General features: G+C 34.7%; 1 protein-coding gene across 1 annotated transcript; it reads right to left on the reverse strand.

Moving 5' to 3' along the window:
• Positions 1–12,524: 12,524 nt before the first annotated feature.
• Positions 12,525–17,097, reverse strand: LOC108965855 (innexin inx7). The gene is made up of 4 exons (XM_018928520.1): positions 16,417–17,097; positions 16,150–16,330; positions 13,322–13,853; positions 12,525–13,027 (listed from the first exon to the last, which is right to left on the reverse strand). Exons 1-4 carry the CDS (start codon positions 16,648–16,650, stop codon positions 12,694–12,696), a joined length of 1,281 nt encoding a protein of 426 aa, XP_018784065.1. The 5' UTR covers positions 16,651–17,097; the 3' UTR covers positions 12,525–12,693.
• Positions 17,098–21,035: the final 3,938 nt, after the last annotated feature.

The following is a 21,035-nucleotide window of genomic DNA, read 5'->3' on the forward strand; positions in this document are numbered from 1 at the left end:
TTATATAACCCCTTAATTTACTATAATAGTACTATGAAAATGAGACTTGGAAAAAGTATCGGTTATATGCAAAAATGTGCAAATATTTGATCATCAAAAATAATTTTTTCTCAATATCTTTAATTCAATTCGAGTTTTATGTCCTTTACATTTACCTTTAAGCTCTTAAAACAGTTTGAGCAAACATGGAAAATGCCGTTTGAATGTATTTGTTGTTAAAGATCGGGAGGCAAGATTGATTGATCCCACCTTAAAGGTTGAGAAGTCCTTTGAATAAAAAAATTTGGAACAAAACCTACCCAATCTCATATTTGAAAATTATTGTCGATCTCTCTATGAATGAAAAATACTTTCTCGCTTACATATTATAAATACATCTTTAATACAGTCATTTTCAAACAGTTCAGAATGATTGAAGAACAGGCATATTCATACTGAGCACTTCATTGCTTAACTCAAACTCATACCTTTCCAAACATTTGCACTCAACAGATAAACACTCTTGTAAACTTGAAATATATGATTCTTCTATTTCTGTACTTCCGTCGAGAGAGCCTGAGCACATGCAGCATTATTTTTGAAAACGCATTTTATTTTATGCCAGATTTAGTGGTGCGTTTCATCTTTACCTTGACTGTGTTAAATACCAAACATCCCCTATGTTTGTATGTATGCAACGTGCAACATCGACACATCTTCAGTTGAAATCGCTGCAGCAATTACTCGACGCTTTGTAGAGGGAAATGACGCGCATTTTCCCTGGAAATGGGAAGTGGAAAATGTGCTAATGCGTCTGCATTTCGACTTAGTGTCTTCTATCCAGAAGCAAATGCATACCATTTCAAAGTAGAAACATACTCGTATTTAGCGCACACCGTGTCAATTGCCACTTCTATGCCGGGCAGACAGCGTAAATACAGCATAAAATTAGTTGCCATATGCACATTTGAATGTACATACATACACGTATGTATATAGGCTGTATATTTATGTATGTCTTCTCTCTTTTACGGGCGTCTTCATTTGAATGTTTTTTCTGAAGTACGAAAATAGCGACGCATTTTCCTTGTCAATGTCAAGGGAGAAATAGAGAAAACGAACGATGCACATATTCTAACTACTTTTATGTTTATATATTATATATTCTGTTCATAAAGTGCCAGGAATTTCTGGTTACAGATGTCTTAAGTTCCATTTTCCTCGACTCTCTCTCTCTCTCTGTGGGCTATTTTTTTTTTTTTTTGTTTTTGTGGGTTATAGAACGAACAGTATACATTTTTTTTTTAAATCTATAAATATACTATTTTGCAAAAAGTACAACTATCTCTCCTTTTAAGTCACTAAAGGACTTAAGATGCCTTGTTTGGCCTTGTAATTGTTCTACAGTCTCTAAACTTCAATCGAAACTCATTGGGAAGCATTTTGAAATCCATTTTGAGCGATATGACAAACTCGTTAGTAGAATTTTCAAACTTGGGAAAAATGTTTGAAATCATTGTATAGCCAAAAATCGAAATTGGCTCAAGAAATAAAAGAAAATGTCTTGGAAAATGTACCATCTTTGCATTTCCAATCTTTCATTTTCCAAATTTCAATGAATTTTTCAAACAGCATGTACACAGTACATACAATTGTGGAGTGTTTCAAATGCTGGTGGCAGCATGATTTTTAAATGCATACGGGTTTCGGTTTTCCAGCATTTTATGTATGCACATTTCTTGCTACAACATTCGTCTGACTTTGTATACATTAATTTATTTTTAAATGGTTAGGGAAAGCTCCCGTAATACACACACATCACATACATACATCTAAATAAGTATACATAAATAAATGCATGCTCTTTGCATTGAAATCAGGAAGCATGCCCGTATCAGTAGTCGGAAAATGCACTCAAAGGCCAACATGGATTATGGGCTGCTTGCCAACATCCCGCTGGTTTCCTGCTCTCTCTCGTCTGCGCAGCGGTGCTGACACTGACCTTGAGCGCATATGTACTCCGCTTTCCTTAGATGTGCTGACGGCTTTGTTTGTTCAAAGAAAAATACTTTATGTCTACGTGATAAATGTGTACAACATAACAGAGATGAATGGCACTATTTCCTTCTTAATTAAAACATTACGTTGAAATAGTTAAGTATATGTATGTATAAATGTACATATGTATTTACATATGAATGTAATTTCTTAGAATTTGAATTTGGGTCAGACAGACAATTAACTTTTATATTGCTATGTATTTTGGTCTTTATTGATCCATTATCCTGGCAGTGAAACAATTCCTGAGCGCATTTAAATAGGCAGCATCGATTATCATATTGTTGATCAGTTTTTTTTTTTCGGAATCGAAGAAGATTTAACTACTTTTAGAAAATTTATAGTTAAATTTCACAAAATTTGTATTCCTAATTATAAATTTGCAGAAAATTTATAGTTAAATTTCACAAAATTTGTATTCCTAATTAAAAATTTGCAGATAAGAGTATAATTATATCAACATATAATATATGCATACATATGTATATACAATTTTGAATCCTTTTGCGTGAGCAGTGATTTTATAGTAATATTAAAGCTTTAAAGCATTGACTTATCTTTTCACGTTTGGTTATTAAATATTACATAAATGTGGTGGTTCCAAATTTGTAGTATAATTTTGGGAGCTTCTGATTGATGCCGATCTATAAGTGAGAGTGAAGCATGCACATGTTTCTGAGGTTATTTCAAAATTCGTTCGATGAAAAATAAGATATTTTTTCAGACTATGCTCTAATACTTTATAATAAATCTCTTAAAAATTGTATTTTTTTGGATACGTTGTGTTTAAAAATAAACCAAACGCATATAACTTAATGTTATGGCCGAGAATTTATTTTTATTAAAAATATAACACTATCGTTACGTTTAAAAAATGGTGTAAGGCAAGCAAATAAATTCTGAGAGGCCCACTTTTAACAGAGATTCTCTTCCAAGCCGTTCATCGTCTCGAGCTTATCTGCATAGACAAGCGTTTTCGCACAATTCCACAAACATTAAACCAACAGTATTAAATCACGATACGACATAATGTGCTCACCCACATCAGCGTCCTCCAATTCAGACATGAAAAGGTCATTAATCACACACAATAGCTTTCCCCCATTGACTGTAATGCTATAACCGGCTTCATTCTTGAAGAAATATGAACGAATGATTTCCCACCAAAGATTGAGGATGTAACGGCAATGGCTTGTGTATTCATCATCATTTTAAAAGTGACAATATACATCATTTATTAAACTACCCATTCAACCATCGGTGCGCTTCATCGATGAACAAAATTTTCTTGTGAAAATCGGTTCACTGGCCATTTCGTTTTGGGTCCCTTCACCGAATTCAACTAATCTCTAGTGGATCAATACAGCAGAACAAATACGTGCGACGTTCTTGATAATCGTTCGACTTGCAAGAGTATAATTTTGTAGGTTCACAAAATTTTCCAAAAGGTATGGACAGAGCTCCAATTGCTGCACACAATGACGGATTGACTAATTCACATCTTCTTCGACACTCTGCTCCATAGCAACAATAGCGTCTTCTGTGCGTACTGTACGGCGCCTCTGAGGTCTAGCCACTGGAGTAAATGTGGTGCGAAACAGATCCATGCCTGCTCGAATTACCACCTATATTGGGCGATTGAACATTAAACGCTGTATGAGATTCGGTCTCTTTGTAAACTGAGTATTAGTTTTAATATGATTATATAAGCGTCCTTATATGAGTGCTTAAAATTAAAGCTAACCTCCGCTTTTCACACACTTCATACAATCCCGGCACCCCTTATACTGCGAAACAAAAATTTGGTTTATTTTCCTTGTAATCGAAAACTGCGGTGACTCTACCGCAGAGTCATCGCTGCGACAGTTTTTGTCTATCACGTACAGAAGACATAAGACTTTTTCCCTAATTATCAGTTTGAACACTTTCAGGTTGTGACCCATCGGTAAGAGTTTTGTTTGAGGTTTTCCAGTGACCTGTTGTCAGTACTTTTTTCCGTCCAACTTCTTTATTTAAACGGTGTTCGATTTGATTTTAGACGAAAGAAATTATAAACTGATACGAGACATGATTTTGAGATACGAGGTGTTCAAAAAGTATCGCGCATTTTGAATTTTTTGTGGCGTTATGTTGGTACTCATGTCTCTCACAAGCTCGGCCACTTTGAATGTTCATTTAATTGTTGACAGCTGCTTTGTTTGCACGTGTTTTGGATTGTCTTCGATTTTTACCTATTCAAAAAAATGGATCAAAGAACCTGTATCAAATTTTGTGTGGACCGCTGAAGAGGCCAATGAAAGGACGACGTTATGCTTCTCTTGACGAAATAAAGACTGCTCGAAGGAGGAGCTGAAGAAGATAAAAAAAAAAAATAATTTTTTAAAGTGCTTCGAAGATTGGAAAAACCGTTGGCACAAGTGTATAATATCTCATGGGGACTACTTTGAAGGGGGCAAAATAGATATTCATGAATAAATAAATAATTTTTGAAAAAAGCACAAAATTCGCGATACTTTTTGAACACGCCTCGTACTTGATCGATTGCAGAGCTGTCAGTTAGATTATTAAGGATAACAGATCAATTGAAAAGTCCACGATCTTACATAGTAACACACATTCTTTTTTTTAAATTTCCTAATTTTTCTTTTAACATATCGTAGTACCTTTAAAGGTTATTGAACTTTTCAATACCATTTTTGAAGTACGATTTGCTTTTTGCTCCAAAATAGTCTTCATGTTCGGTGATGAATGAAGAGGCGATTCTACGAAAATTTCTTCAATACGAGAGTTCTTTTGAGATCTGAACACAGGCAAATAGTCCCAGGAGTTTGTCCTTTGATTACTGTGACACGATGCAGTGTCTTGCTGAAACAGCACTTTCTTTTTCTTCAAATGCGGAATTTTTGATCAATTTCGTCCTTCAAACGGACACTATGTAACTCCACTTAACGGCCATCCAAAATTATTTTGTGAACTTTTATTAATGTCTTCGTGATTTATTTTTATCAATTTATTTACAATAACAAAAGTTATTGCATTGAAAATGATATAATTCAAAACTAATGATCAGACAGCAGTCAAACTTATACATACATGCGCCTTTTCAAGGTTGGGGGTAACTAAAACTCATATAGATTTGATTTTAGGAGCAGCAGCTATGTGTCAGGCCAGGATACTTATATTGTGATCGTTTAACGTTGATTCGCTGAATTTATGCAGGTTTGCTATTTTTTTTATCGTTATCCATACTCAGTTATGAAACCTCTTTTCTTTACTTTAAATGAAAACTTTTTACTTTGGCGAGGTATCTTTAATATATTCGTATTTAATTTTTGAATATCAAAATCATAATTGTTTATTGTAATAATTATATTTGAAGAAATAATGGCCAGTGAATATTTCCACAATAGCTCGCTGTTCCACTCACTGATTTATTACCAAGTTCATTAGCAGTCCATGGAAAATTCCATGACTGGCGCGAACAATTTACAATTCAAAACACTTGCATGCTTATACAATCGCCACTAATTACTATTTTCACCATTTCACTCATTTTACAAGAGGTTAATGAAGGAATTAACCTCAAATGAATTGCTCACCTCTGAAGAAACTAATAAAATGAATTTACATATGTTTGGAATTAGGTATATTTAGGATGCAAATTGAATATTTCGAGTAATTGGGGACAATTAGCCAATGCAAACATTTCACTACAAAAACATATAAATTGATAATAAATTGCAATAAATTACAATAAAGCCAATAGAAGACTTCGCACAACCACACGCCACAGACGGGCCATAGACAAGCCATAGCCGAGTGTAGCTAATCTACATAGCTAATTGAGCCAAGTAGCAGCGTTAGATTTGCATAAGAACTCTGCAGACAAGGCACAAGTGCATACTGCATTGGATAAAGGCGCATGAGCCGATCATCACTGGCGTTCTTTATGAGTCGCCACTCGAAAATGTGGGTCTGAGAACGTTGCCAAGATGCACCTTTCGCACTGATGTGTGCTGTGTGTGCGATCTCACAACGAAATGTGGGACAATTAATTGTACTTTGCATTGGCATTGCATACTTCTGCTAATGCTAATTTAGTTATGCTACAGCAAAGCTGCCACTGTCACTATAGCTGCGATACTTTCTGCAGTAATGAATTAATTTCTGCGAGCGCACGTTCGACGCAGATCACGAGTGTGTCCTAATGTGTATTCATATTTATGTGCGTGTGTTTGTTGTATTATTTCTATCGCTAATTTAAAAAGTTCAAAGTTTCTTCTGCTCATGATATACAAATTAAATGTGGCGTACGAATTAGTCCCTCAACAAATTAGTCTAGCCAGTTTGTTAGAAATTCCTTCGTGTCTAATTAAAATAAATTACTAGGCTCGAACACAGCACGAGCTCAATCTTATGCCTCTCGCAGCCGCTTATGAGATCAAACACTAAACCACTTCAACAACTAAATACCTTTATTTAAAGTATATTTATGCCATGCGCTCATTCTTTGTTTTGCTATTTTAGCCAGAAATTCGATGACTCGGTCATTCACTTCGTGAAACTAAAGAGAAAAAAATTAAAAACCAAAAAGCCGCTACTACTCTTAAGCGTTTTACAAAATAACAAAACAACAAAACCACTGCTGCTAAAGTACCTTATTTGTATGCCTAGCGAATAAAGTCATCGGTGTGTAAGCCAGGTTTCTATAAAAGTATGTCTGTATATATGTGAAATGTTAGCGTTTCTTTGAAGTTGGTAAAATATAAAGCTCTGCTTAATATTTTTTCTTCCACATTTTTTGATGATGTGACAAATTTTGTGAATTTTTTCTTCGCGTATTTTCGTGATTTTATTCTTTTTCATGTTGGCCTGCTTTCAGCATAACGAAACTTGTCGATGAAATCATGGAAACTTCAAATCACTTACAACTCCTGAAGTCAAACAAGAAATAATGACCGTGCGGAATTTATATAAATAGGCTGGACGTGTTCTACAGCATGTAGTTCGCCAAGCCAAGCCTATCAAGTGCCGCCAAACCCAGCTAAGATGACACTTTTTAAAGCAGCGATGACCACAATTAAGAAATAAATATATATATAAAATTTTTCTGAACTCACAATTTCGTAGTTGCCTCAAAAATATTCACTGTAAACTGCAATTCTAAGGAGCTTACAAGAGGTGGACTCCTCGTACCATTTGGACCCTTGAGTTCCACCCTTTTTCTTTCTTTTTTTCAAGGTTAAGTCGTACACAAGCTCAGAGAGCGCTGATAGTCGTCAGTCATAGCGTAGTTGCAAGGTGTTTCTGGTTCGATAAGAGTCTTGAAAATTTATTAGTCGATGGTAGTCGCCTCTTTATAAAATTTAAAGTGTATACTTTATTTTTAATACTTTATTAAACTAAGATTGCGTGTATGATATGAGCGCAAGTTCTTCTGGGATAGGGCTGATTCTTAAAGGGTGTAAAGTATTTGGTGACATTAGACCAAAACTCGGCGTTCTAAGACCTTTATGGAGATCTTTGCTTGTTAGATAAATATTTATTTTATTACATTCCTTAAACCATGTTGCTGAAGTTGGAGACTTATAGTAATCTTCTTCTAAAATTTGTTTCCTTCCATGCTGTCGAAGTGTTATGGAAAGGTTTTATGCAGCATCTTTTGTTCAGTGACATAATCTTCTTCTAAAACTTTCATTGATCCATGCTATTGAATTGCTCTCGAAATTGGTGATGTTATATGATATCAAGTTCTCTCAGGATCGAAATAGGTCTTCAGAAGTTTTTGGATTATATTGTGCTGAGTGAGGTAAATGTTTTTCCATAAATTTCCATGCATTATCTCAAGGTCTCTCAAGTGTCATCTCAAGGTCTGTAAGGGTTGGGATGAGACCTGAGTTGCCGATGGATTGCTACGGAGAGGTTTCTATTGTATCTTTCGATCAATTTTTCTAAAGCTTTTACTGATCCGTCCTGTTAAAATTGGTGAGGTGGTATGATATCACGTTTTCTCAGGATCGAATTAAGTCCAAAGAAGCTTATGTGTATATTTTGTTCAGTGACTCAAATGTTTTTCCATAACGGTTGCTGATTCCTGCTTTTGAATTCAGTGAAGTGGTATGAAATAAAAGTCTCTCATAGTCGGACTGAGACTTAAGAAGTTGGTAAAGTGTTGTGGAGAGGTTTATATACAGGGTCCGGCACTCGCAGCCATGTATTCGGTTTGGAAAATTATTTTTATTTATTTAAAGGACAAAATGTGTGAAAATAATCATAACATCAGGACCAAATCACTTTTGCTCGATATGACCTCCTTTTGCCTTAACCATGGCTTTGAGACGGTCAAAAAACGGATCGCAAGCTGCCCGAATGTGACTTGCCGGTATTTTGGCCCACTCACAGACAATGGCTTTCTTCACCATCTCTAGACTGGTGTTTTTTTTACTTCGGACCTTGTTCTCCAAAACAACCCAGAGAGAATAATCCATTGAATTCGCATCTGGTGAATTTGAGAGCCATTGTGTGGTCGTATTGAAGTTCGGTACGTAGTTTTTCAATAATTCTTGGTTCAATTCCGCTTTTTTGAGACGGTGCTGTGTCTTGTGGAAACGTCCATGGTTTGCGACCGAAATGTTTGTTTGCCCACGGCTTCAAAGCAGCCTCCAGAGAACTTTCCCGATAATATGTCGCATTGACTTTGACGTAAGGCTCGATGAAAATAATTGGAGAGCTCCCGTTTGCGGTGACAGCGGCCCAAACCATTCTTTGTGGTGGGTGCTGCCTCTTAGTGGATGACTTAGGTTTTCGTATGAACGGTCGGTCAAGTAAACCCTATCTTTTTGGATGTTTACGAATTGTTCAATTGGAAAATTTTTTTCGTCAAAAAACACAATGTTCGGAACTCGACCGCTTTCGGCCAAGCGAAGCAACTGCTTCGCTCTCTCAAGTCTTACTTGCTGCTTCTTCTATATACTATAAGATTTGATGAAACATATATAATTCAAGGAAATTGATGAATGGGCGATCAACATCAATTAAACAGGAAATACCACTAGATAAAAATCCTGGGATATTTGCTCTCTTTTACTTGTTATTGGAGCTGTATTGTGGAAAATATTGAAAAGCAGGTGAATTGTTACTTTTAGCTTACTTACTTGATATCAGGTTTGTTTGGCGGGGATCTGTCTCGCTGTTATAATACCAGGTCGCTGCAGTCGTCAAGTTAATTCAAAATTGACTAAGCATCTATTTTAAGAACTACATATATATGTCTATAGCAAAACAATAATAATAAGCGTTCAAGTTTTCTCCGTCCCATAAAATCAATTCTAAATTTATCTAATTTGAATTCGACATCAATACATTGATAAAAGACATCAATACATTGACAATAGACTTGGCCATATCAAAAATACTCAGTTCATGTATTTTTTTAATGCAAAAATTAAATGAAACACGTTTTTATTGCTTCGATAAGCTGTAAAAATATATTGCTTTATTTTTTCTAATTTTGCTTTTTGTCTAGTTATAGCTCCGCTTGTCTTTAATGTGCAATATTTTTTTTTGTGTTTACTTATTTTTACTTTCACAGATTTTTATTTTACTCTAAAACCATAACCGCCTGGGTGTTATAAAAACTTGCTTAACAAGTTGCCATTGACCGTAAAATGTAGCGCTGAATAGACGATTTCATAGTTCGCTACAAACTGAAAACCAATAAAAAGAAGACAGTCGAAATGACAAACTGAACTTTGAATATTTCGCAGGTGTGACAAAGCTAGTTTTACAACGCCTACGATAGCTGATGTTGCTACGAAGCTAGAAACAGCTTTCAAAATTCATTGCAATCACATTCAGACAGTTTTACCTACAGCAGCATAGCAGATATTTTTATTTTTATTACAAATTGACCATTTTGAAAAGTGTTGATTATAAATTGTACTGAGTGGTATATCTTTGGTTGATCTTCTGTACGTATGAGTGCTCTTAGCAGCAGGAGTACAACTTACGATATACTTAGACCAGGTATATAGGAAAGTTGGGCTTGTTTTTTATTTTATTTATTTATAAAATGTCAAAATATTCAAACAGACCTTTTTTGTAATGACTCCCTCTATTTAACCCCATTATTCCTGTAGTAAAGGCTTGCATTCTGTTAGAAGTGATATTTTGGTGATCTAATTTCTATCTGAAATACGTCAAGCTTGAAGCTTAATATCCGGACGAGATTGTTTTACATACATTTATCATCCGTCGAATAGTTATGGAGTTCTTTATTTGGAGCGAAATTTTGGCCCACGGTCGTTTATGCATAGTTACCTCTCCGCACTTTAGAGTTCGGTGTCTCCTGAGGTGTTAGCAATCTGTTCCTGCGCTTCGCAATTTGTCCTTTATGTGAAGAGACACGACCCTCTGGCTCGGGGTTACGTTAATTGGACGTCATCTTTCCATCTCCCAATGCGGCCCGAAAGGCTGGAAAGGATCTGTGCAAATAAATCCGAATTAAACTCCTGATTACAAAGCCCCAATGAGCTCGAGAGTCGCAAAACATCCGGGGTTAGGAGGTTCCAGCTCTTAGTTATCGCACTCATACGGCCTCTAGCCACCTGCCTGGGTTCAGCACCACTTAGACCGGTTGGAAGAGACCGCGAATGTCTTGCAACTTAAGCCCCTGCGCAATGTCAAGGTGCTTGCCTTTGGCAGCACACCTCCTGAGTGTAAGGCAAAGTGAATTTGAAATTTAATTTTGCATAAGACCATTGAGAATTTCAGATGCACATGAACCATGTAAAAAAAAAAAAAAAGAATTTCTACCATTTATAATTAATCGATATCTTTCTAAAATGTCTCGATTTATTTTTTCATATTTTTTTATATTTTACTTTTGTATTATGCTTCAAAAGAACATTATTATCGAAACAATTAGATATGCTTTTTATTTGCACCAGAATCAAAATCATGACTTGACCCTTATATATGCGATCCATAAAGTAAATTAATAAATAAACCCGGTTTCATTTGCAAATGGGTTTTCTTTAAATGTGCAATTAACATTTTGCGAATGTAATTACAGGCCATAAAAACCTTAAAAATTATAATAAAAAAGTTTCAAATAAAATGCAAGTCACGCGCGTTCAAACGTTCTGTCAAAAAGACAACTCTCTGAATTGCTGAGTCCGGCACTCAAGTTTGGAACGTGCTTGGAAACGATAAACAGCCGAATTCAATAGTACAGAAAATAAAACAAACTGCAATATAACAGTAATTTTGGATAGGTATTTAAATAAACAAATAAATCAAGTTAAAAAAGAAAGAAAAACACTTTTTGTAAATAATAAATTAACTGATTTTAGATTTGAGACAACTGGTTTCTGTAAAAAGTGGCAAATTCGGCAAAAGAGTTGTGTACAAGTTGGTTTTTGATTTATTGTATTTTATAAAGGGGATTCACATAAGATAAATTAATCGGATTATTTGAGGTTMTTTCTACCAAACATGTATATATATATATTTACTAATGACTCTTCAAGGTTTTTTAAAATCAAACCTTTAAAAATGTTCATGGCCTCAGTTGCTCTTTTCTTTTTCCTGTTTATGGGTTGTGGGGTCTCCCTTTTTGTGGATCGATTCCTACAAAGAAGCTGATGCATGCTCCTTATCAGCTCCTCGCCTACGTATATGACTACAGATACTATGACGCAGTTTTGTTATTCTTCAGACAGGTAATTTCTATTCGAACTTCTTCATGGTCGATTAAATGGAATCGGGTTCGCCTTCTTCTACCGTTATGGTTTCAGTATGCTCTGGGCATCACTCAGTAGATCACCCCTGGGGGTTCTACAAGAGCTCCGGGCTTTAAACCTTCTGTTGTGCCAAATATACCTTCTTTACTTTGTTTCGCGTGAATTTCTACGCATGACACCATATCCAATTTTATATATCTTGCTTACGTATATTCCGATCTGTATCGTTCGTTCACTCATACCTTTTTTAGAACAATGGTTTTTTTTTCTGGTTGGAAAATGGACTCGTTGGCATTTTCAGTATAGAGAAAACTCGTCTACCTGTATCACAAAGAAAATACGGTTGCTTATGCTCCTGATTTCTCAAATTGTTTTTAAAAGTATCGCCGAGTTCCGCTGAGTTCTGCCGAGTGTTCCGTTTTAGGCCATATGAGAGTCTATACCGGTTACTGAGACCCGTCGTTCGTGGAAATTTGGTAGTTAGAGCATTCTAATTGGATACTATTAGTTCAATAGAGCTCTCTAACTTTATTTTCTAGAACTACAAGTATGTGAGTGTCTCAAGCTATCTTGAAAATAGACACCTTTCTTAGCTATTCTCTTTAAAAGGTGCCAGAACTTCTCTTGCTGTCATATCAGTGAGTTTTTTTCTTGTGTCTCTACATTCTTTACCGATGAAATATATTTTAAACCCTAAGAAAAATCAGCTTTAAATTAAATTTTTTTAAATTAAATTTTTTTAAATTTAATTTCGATTAGGGTAATTTACTAAATTTATTTTTAGAAATATAACAGTAACTTATTTTAAATAAATAAACATGGAAAACTTAAATTATACACTTTATATGAAAGTCGTTGACCTCAAGGTTCTATCTAAATTGCTGTGTCCTACAAAAATCGATATGGTGGAGTTCTAATCAATCTTAGCACCAACTTTACTACTCAGTAGCGGAGTATCGACTTCATCAAGTTGTACTGTATGTGCTACTCCACTTGGTCCAGCCTTAGCGGCCGAATGCTCCCTATCCAAGAACGCGTTAATGCTATTGTCTTTCTCAGGATCAGGCATCTCGCTGGCTAAATGGAAAATCACACGTTTGAAGAGAAACTCGGAAATGTTGCTGCGTAGGAAGAATAAGAACATCCAATTCGAAAAGTTACACTTTGCGACCACAGCAGCCAATTCCTCTTCATCGATGCGACCTGGTCTTGCAAAGTAGGCGAAAGTTAATTTTGTAAAACGAACACTGAAATGAAGGCAAAATTATTATTAGTAAATAAATGTGTGAATCTAAATCGTGAAATATGTAGGACTCTTCCTTCATCCTCAACAGAATCTACAACTATAAAAGTCTGATTCAAAATACATATATCCTTTGGCAGATTATATAAAATTCAAACACACAATTGTTAAGAAGTTCTCCCAAAACAAAAGGTCTGAGTTCTATCTCATCACTACTTTTTTTTTTATATTTTGAAAAAAGCCTCCCAATGTTATATGATAAGTACTATTATAAAAATTCAATTAAGTATATACTCACTTTCTGTACAACAAAAATGTACTCAAACGCCAAATCAGTCCCAATATCGTCATCACCAACACGAACAGATACCAAAACCATAGAATCGCAAAAATCTTTTCGTTGATGATATTCAATGCCATAACACAGAGTGTATCATGCATTTGTAGTGAACCACTCGGACCGAATTTACGGAAATGACATTTGGTGATTTTCGGAAATACCACATCGAGAGCATCCATTTGATCGGTCCAACGCTCACGTATGACTTTGATGCCCAAGCTGTAGAAGGCGCCGGCAAGAAAACGATTTGTGAAATAAATTTGAATTAAAATATTCAGCAAATTCAGGAATTCGGTAAAAGCCAGATGCGCACCCCACGATTGATTAATGCGCATACGATCGATCATGGCCCGACGAATATTTTTCACACGTGACTCCGTCTCCTCCAAAGACGGTATATTAATTTTTCCAATTTTAAGACTTTGATCTTTTAAATACTGTGAGAGACCGACCATGCGCAAACCGAAGACGAGTGCCTTAATGCGACCACCTAAATATATGATGGGGAATACAAAAATTATTACTTAGTGCTCAATCTGAGAGATATATGTATATATATTATAGTTGTCAGATCTGGCCAATTCCGACCAAAGATCAATACAATAATAAAATGCGTATTTGCATCGAATATCTAACGCCTAAATTCGTCCTAAAGTTTTAGAAATCCCTGGCTGGATAGATGGGTCCACATTTACATATATATGTGTATATATGTATATATACATGTATAGGTATAAACCATAATTTCTTAATCAAAATTGTTCTGAATGATCCATAGAATATTTCCACATATGCGATTTTTAATTTTTTTTTATCTCCAATACATATATACGTATACAAACAACTGGGTTAACATTGGAAATAGTTTCTTCTATTTTTCTTTCTTTCTGTTACTTTCTAGTCATTTCGTAAAACCCTAAAAGCTTTCGAAGCTGCTTTAAATTTGAAAATTATTTTTTGTGCTGCTTTCTATATCTTTCTAGATTAATTTCCTTATTGGTAGTGCGATTGAATTTATAATATATTACTATTGAGATATTTAGATCTTATATCAGAATACGAGCTCTTCGAGCTATTCCATAAAAAATTTAGCAGAAATTTATTTTTTCCTAAGAAGGAACGTGAGAGATTTTCGCTTTCATATATTTCTCTATATCATTATAAGAAGCGTGGTATATACATATGTATATGCATAATATATACATTTTGTGCATTGATATTAGTAAAATGGAGACAGGAAGAAGTGGTGCCTGTCTGAACTCGGTTTAAGAGATAAACGCTTTGCTATAGTTACAAGTGTTGGTATTATTCATTTTTTAAACTATTTAGAGCTCAAAGCTCAGAAATCTTCTACCCTAACGAAGATATGTCATCTAATTCAGAGATATCCGTTCTTAAACAAGGCATAACATTTGATCAAATTTGACCCGGACTGGTCAATTTTCCTAGATTGGTACTCAAAGATGAGAAATTTGCTTTCCTAACGAAAATATGCCATCGAATTCAAAAATCTTTTTTTCTTAACCAAAATATGCCAGTTGATCAAATTTGAGCCGGACTGGTTCATTTAAACTGCGAACACAAAGTGAATCGTTAAAACAAGTTTACCCAAACTGGACGAAAATAAGTGTTTGAGTGCCACAAAGCATTCAGTTAAAGTCGTGAAGTTATCGGAAACTGGCCTCCACCTCTGTTACTGATGAAAACAGCGCTTAACAATCGTCATGTTGGCATCAAAAAGATAATAGAAAGTTTCAACATTCGTTATGGATCAGCTCAACACATTTTAGTAAGCGGATATGAGCCGTGTCAGTGATGAACTCGAACAAAAGACATGAATCCTTTTCAAAACCGACGTCTAGGAAAAGTCGCACAAAAAACCTTGTCAACGTGGCTAAGAACCCTACACCAACGAAAAGGTTTAGGATGATGTCGAAATGATAGAACTTTCCAGCGATGGCGCTCCAAAAATAAGCAAAAACCTGATAAAATCACGCCCAAGGTGTTGTTCAACATGCAGTGAGTAACACAGCTCAGTCAATCGCCAGACTTGGTGCCTGTGATTTTTTGCTGTTTTCAAACCTGAAAAGTGTGCTTTAAATAAGTTAGTCTTCGGAATCGCCAGAATTGGTTCCCTGTGACTTTTTGCTGTTTTCAAAACTTAAAAACCTGTTTTAAGTATCGTGCCAAGAGTTCATTGAAGCCACTAAAAATCTTTTGCTGTAAGGCATCCGAGCCGGAATATGTGGAAAATTGGTTAAAGGTTTCGAATGCTTATATTGGTTCAAAATGAGCCTATTTTGAAAGAGATGGTAAAACTGTGTATTAAAATACATGAAAAAGTTCTCCTTTTCCAGTCCGGCTCATTTTTGACAGGATATTAGAGAGAACCACGGTTTGGAGTAGCTAGGTAATAGCTTCAAAGATAGTTAAAAAATTCTTCTCAATAATTGAATAATCCAAAACTTGTAAGGAAGAGAGGAATTGTTTCAGGAAAGTGCGGCATTCTACCTAGATATGAGTATACAGTTCTTATTTTGAGAAAAACATCTGAGAGCCAGCTATAATGTTGCTGTAGTGAATAAACTTGAAGCCATTGAGCGTCTAAACTGCTCAAAAATTGTTGAACTATTATAAAGATAGCATCCTCATTCAATATATGTTAGCGTTTTTCTGGAATGCCTATACTTACGAGTATTTTAGCGATAAGTGATCGAACAGTTACACATAAAGTGAGTAGGCAATTGACCTACCTACAACCGATAATATTTCAATAAACTGCTTACCTTCAAAGCTTTTCCACAAGGAATGCGGGATGTAGAAGAGCAATGCCTGACCGAAGAGTACAAAGGGTACCCACTGATAGTAAGCGTGCCGTCTGATTTCTTCATGTTGCGACTCTTCAGGTCCAATGCCAGGCTGAAATATGATGCCCTTCTCCAAAGCGCTATTATTTAGATGACGCACCTGATGATAATAACACACAATTGACATAAGCACACACACACACTAACAAATTTTCGTAAGCAATAGAGATAAACGTCGTCACTCACCAGCGTGAAGGTAGGCGTAAAGAAGCAATATGTGTTTATGACATGCGACGGTATGGTGTCCGATATACATTTGATATGTTCACCGAAATATTGACGCATGCTCACCAAAATGGTGGCCACCAACAAAATTATGAATGTCCAACGATAATGCAATTTAAAAACAAAATTGTCGATGATCACATATGTCGGATTGAATTTCAAGTACGGTGCAACCGTACTAAAAGCGCTCAACATTTTCGTTTACTATTTTTTTCTCGTTTTCGATTTTTGTTAATAAAAGCATCAAATAGCGCATATAAAGTTTCTAAATTGCCGTACTGCCGACGTAGACATCAATTCACTTGCATTTTTGTACCGTTATGTTTCGTGTGAACACTTTTTCGAAAACAAAATTTTTTTGTCGCTCTTTGATTTTGCAACACACTCGCGTTTCGTTTTTTTTTTGTTTTCAAAGCAATATGCGAGCAATCCACATTATATTATTGCCAATATTGTACTGAAGAGTTATGCCGAAGTTTTTTGATCGCTCAGCTATTCTAGCCATATTTTCATTTACTACCAAGGAAATCACACCTTATCAGCAACTCTGCTTCAATTGAGTCGAATTGTGTACGTGTTATCATTGCTGTTTTCATTCTGCTACACATTTCATTCATACTGTACACGGCGATAAGATAAAATTGAGTGAAAAATCAGTCCAATTAACCGGTAGCCAGTTGAAGAGTGTCTGAGCTGAAAGTGGCACTAAGGTGCTAATTTAACAAAATTGATATATTTTGATTTATTTGCCAATAGAGTTAGCGTGATTTTGGCAATTGATGGCAAATTTATAAATAAATGGAGATATATCTACATTTGTGAAGAATTACGCACGCAAGAATTATTTGAGAGACACGAACATACAATTTTTCTATATTTGGACATTTAGTAATTCACATGTTATATATTCAACATCTTTAGCAGAATTTGAAGAATCTATTTAAATCAAGTAATAACAAGATATAAACAATATTTGATTATTGGTTTTGATCGGGCAGTTTGTATGGCAGCTATATGCTAAAGTGATCCGATGTGAACAATATTGACAAATTTACCGCATAGACCTTACACTTTACATGTTCCACAATAAAAAGGCTATCATACAACCTTCTGAAATTATCTGCACACCGAAGTGCTCTCAATCAATCCATTGATTAATACTATGTGTGGGAAGTGGCGCCTTCTTGTTAAAACCAAATGTCATCGAGATCACGAGCTTCAATTTGATATTTCAAGTACAAAATAGTCAGTTGTCATGGATCGATAACGCGCGACATTGACGATTTCATTCTCACCGTACACTGAACGTCGGATCTTCTTGAATTTTTCAAGACCTCATAGCCATGTCACTTAGGAAGGTCAAGCGATTTCCGTTGCCTAAGCTCACACTCTCAGCAACGGTATAGGCTATATTTCTTTCATTGCGTGCTGGACGTGGTCTATTCGGTCGAATATTGTCCAATAATGAATGTTAGGTCTCAAGATGGCTGATTGTGTTTCGAATAGTACGCTCAGTTTGCCGATTATGTTCTCCATAACACATGCCGTTCAGGTTGTCGCTTCATGATGAAATGCCTAACAATAGTGAACAAAAAGAATATGAAAGGTTGATCACGCTTGATCTGAAAGAAAAAGGTACCTTTACGGGGATTATTATAAGATCTCCCAACATATTTTTTTGCTAGAATTACATTTCATGTTTTTTTTTTTTTTACTAATATACTCTTTGTGCGTTCTATGTAGATATCGGCTTAATATTTTTCGTTTTCCGTGGACCTAAATTGAAGAAAATCATCTCATCGTATCATGGGCTAATATTAACATGTTGTTTTTATTAACAAAGTTATAACACTGGTCTACAGCGGTTTTGAACACCAAGCTTTAAGATCGATTCCCTATATATTTGAACACTCACTTCATGAAACTGTCAATGGCTTTATAAGGTTTGCTCTAATTTATTTTCAAACCTGTATTTGATTTTACAACACACAACTCAAAAAATCTGGAACCAAATAAAATGCTAATGTATTACGAGAGTTGTGATTAAGGATACATTGAAGTAGACAGAGAGACAAATTTCGAAAACATAATGAAAAACACATGAAATATAATATATTCAATAAAACGCCATTTATTATGAGCTTTTCTTGAATAGTTTTCTAAGCGGCAATATCTTTTTAAGGACCAGCAGTAATCTGCCATCATTTTACAATCTCAAAAACCTTGTTCCTATTTTAGTTACTCTCTCTGTTCTTTACTATAATTTTTCTTCATATTTGGGTACTTAATGGTAACGAAGCCAATTTTCGCCTATCAACACAAAACTCTTCTAAAATTTCCTTTCGAGATCAGTCATAACTTTGATAAAATCTGTATCAAATATTTCATCTGTTCCATACTAAGATCGAAAATGTTCTATAAATGTCACTGAATCAGTTAGTATGTGGGCCGACATGTTGGTTAGAGATGTGCACTACCTCGTCCGTTCGAAAGTTGTCTCAAAAAATAGTTAAATAAATTTGTAATAGTCTGTCATCTGTTTAACAAAAAGAACTTGTCATAGAATCCAAAGATCGTTCTCAGCTGACCTTTAATTTACTGTACTATTTGACACATTATTGACACATATATATGGTTATGGTACTTTAGTATAGAATTGATATAATAAAACGTTTTAAACAATTGTTGACTTTTGCATTATCTAAAGTCCTCATGTCTTTGTTAGCATTCAAGTGCTATTCAATTCTATCAATTCAATAGAAAAACGTGAAATTATAGGGAATAAAAACTTACAATCAAATATTGCTAATGCACTCACCTCGCTTTTTCCAATAAAACAATAAATGTAATTTCTGTAGTTGAAATGATAAGAAGTGTAGAAAATATGGAACGAAAGTGAGTGAGTGAAACTCTTTGTGTCAATAGTCATTACTGACAAATATTTCGCTTTTATAGGTCTATGTCAAAAGAAAACTATTACTTTAAAAATTATATATCACATTGAATGAAAAAGGACCACAACCAAAAGATTTTGGTTCCATTACTGTTCGCAATAAGGAGCAATAATTCATTTAAATAATATTTCATCAATAGCACATAATATATATGTACATAAATAATTATTTTATCTGCTGTATGCTTGGCCCAGCTCTTCCTTTAATTTGTGGCGAAGAAGTTTTGCCAACAGCCTGCCGAAGGGCGACTGGTTAAGTTAATAAACATCTTCTTTGGTTCCTTATCGGAATAAATTAATTTCACTTCAGCACCAATTCAAACCCAATTAAATTCTCAATATCATACTATTCTTAGGCTCCAATTTGCTTAAAGTATTTACAGAATTTAATGATGTTTTATAATTTAAGATTTTCTTCATGGCATAGCCATGGCGAGAAAGATTTTTCTGCTTAATGTTATCCCAAATCAAAACCCAAAACAATTTATTATAATTATAAATGAAATCAAATAACGATCGAAGCATTAGTAAAAATTTCAATAATTCACAAAATGATAACTTCCCAAAAAAAAAAAATATATATTTTTTGTTAAAAACTCAGGGACGCCGATTTTCTGAAATTCACAAGTGGGTATTGAGGCAATTTTTCCTGAACGTGATATTACTGGTCAAAATGCGAAAAGTGCTCTCAAAATAGAAATATTAGCTATAAAATCAATTTCCTATATAGCATTCTTGTATTTTTCAATAGCTGCTTAATCTACAAATTAAAATAATGAACCGTTTGAGACTAACCTGGAATATACTACATCTGAAGCATACTTTTTTGCAAAAGTACTACTGAATGTCAGTGATCTTAATCAGGCTACTTCTCAAACTTCTAAACACTCTTGGTACAATTATCAAAGTTTTGAGACAAAATGTAGATGTTACACTCACCAAACAGATTTATATCCACCGAATTTTGCTCGTTGAGGAAAAATAGATAAGAACCCAAAGCTGATTTTATGGGTATAACAAAACGAATACCTCAAGCTAGTATTAATGGTTAGATGTCATTTTATAGTAACTTCTTTAAATCTCAGTGAGTTTAGAAAACCTAAAGTCAAATTAAACTTTTCTTACTCAGCTCCAATGGGAATCAAAGTTAATCAGTTTTGCAGTTGTGCTGTTCACGTTTGCCCTTTTTATTGCTTAGTCGATCGTATTAAACTTACCATTTTTAATTTGATCATACTAAACATATGATTATCAGTTAGATTCGAACATTTTGAATGTATTCAGAAAGTATTGAACCTGTAAATTGATTCCTAAAATAGACAAGATACCATCGAAAAGCAAATCATACACATGGCAACTTTTTAATCACTTTTTTACACACGTAAAAAAAAATTTCAAAAAGATTATTAGTCTGTATGAAAGCGTATATCGCGATGTGGGGAATTAGTTTTTGGAAATTTGACAAAATGGCGGCGGTTTGAAGAAAAAGTTTCGCATTTGGCCCTTTTTTCCGACAGTTTTTCGTAGAAAAAAGTAGGAAGATTTCAGAAAAAGTAAAAGGTTTCATAACGCGGTAGAGAATAATGTTCTCTCAAAATTGGAACTGAGAAAACACGTTTAAAGATTG

The sequence above is a fragment of the Bactrocera latifrons genome, unplaced genomic scaffold, assembly GCF_001853355.1.
Source record: "Bactrocera latifrons isolate USDA-ARS-PBARC rearing strain unplaced genomic scaffold, ASM185335v1 scaffold_15, whole genome shotgun sequence".
Taxonomy (NCBI): domain Eukaryota; kingdom Metazoa; phylum Arthropoda; class Insecta; order Diptera; family Tephritidae; genus Bactrocera; species Bactrocera latifrons.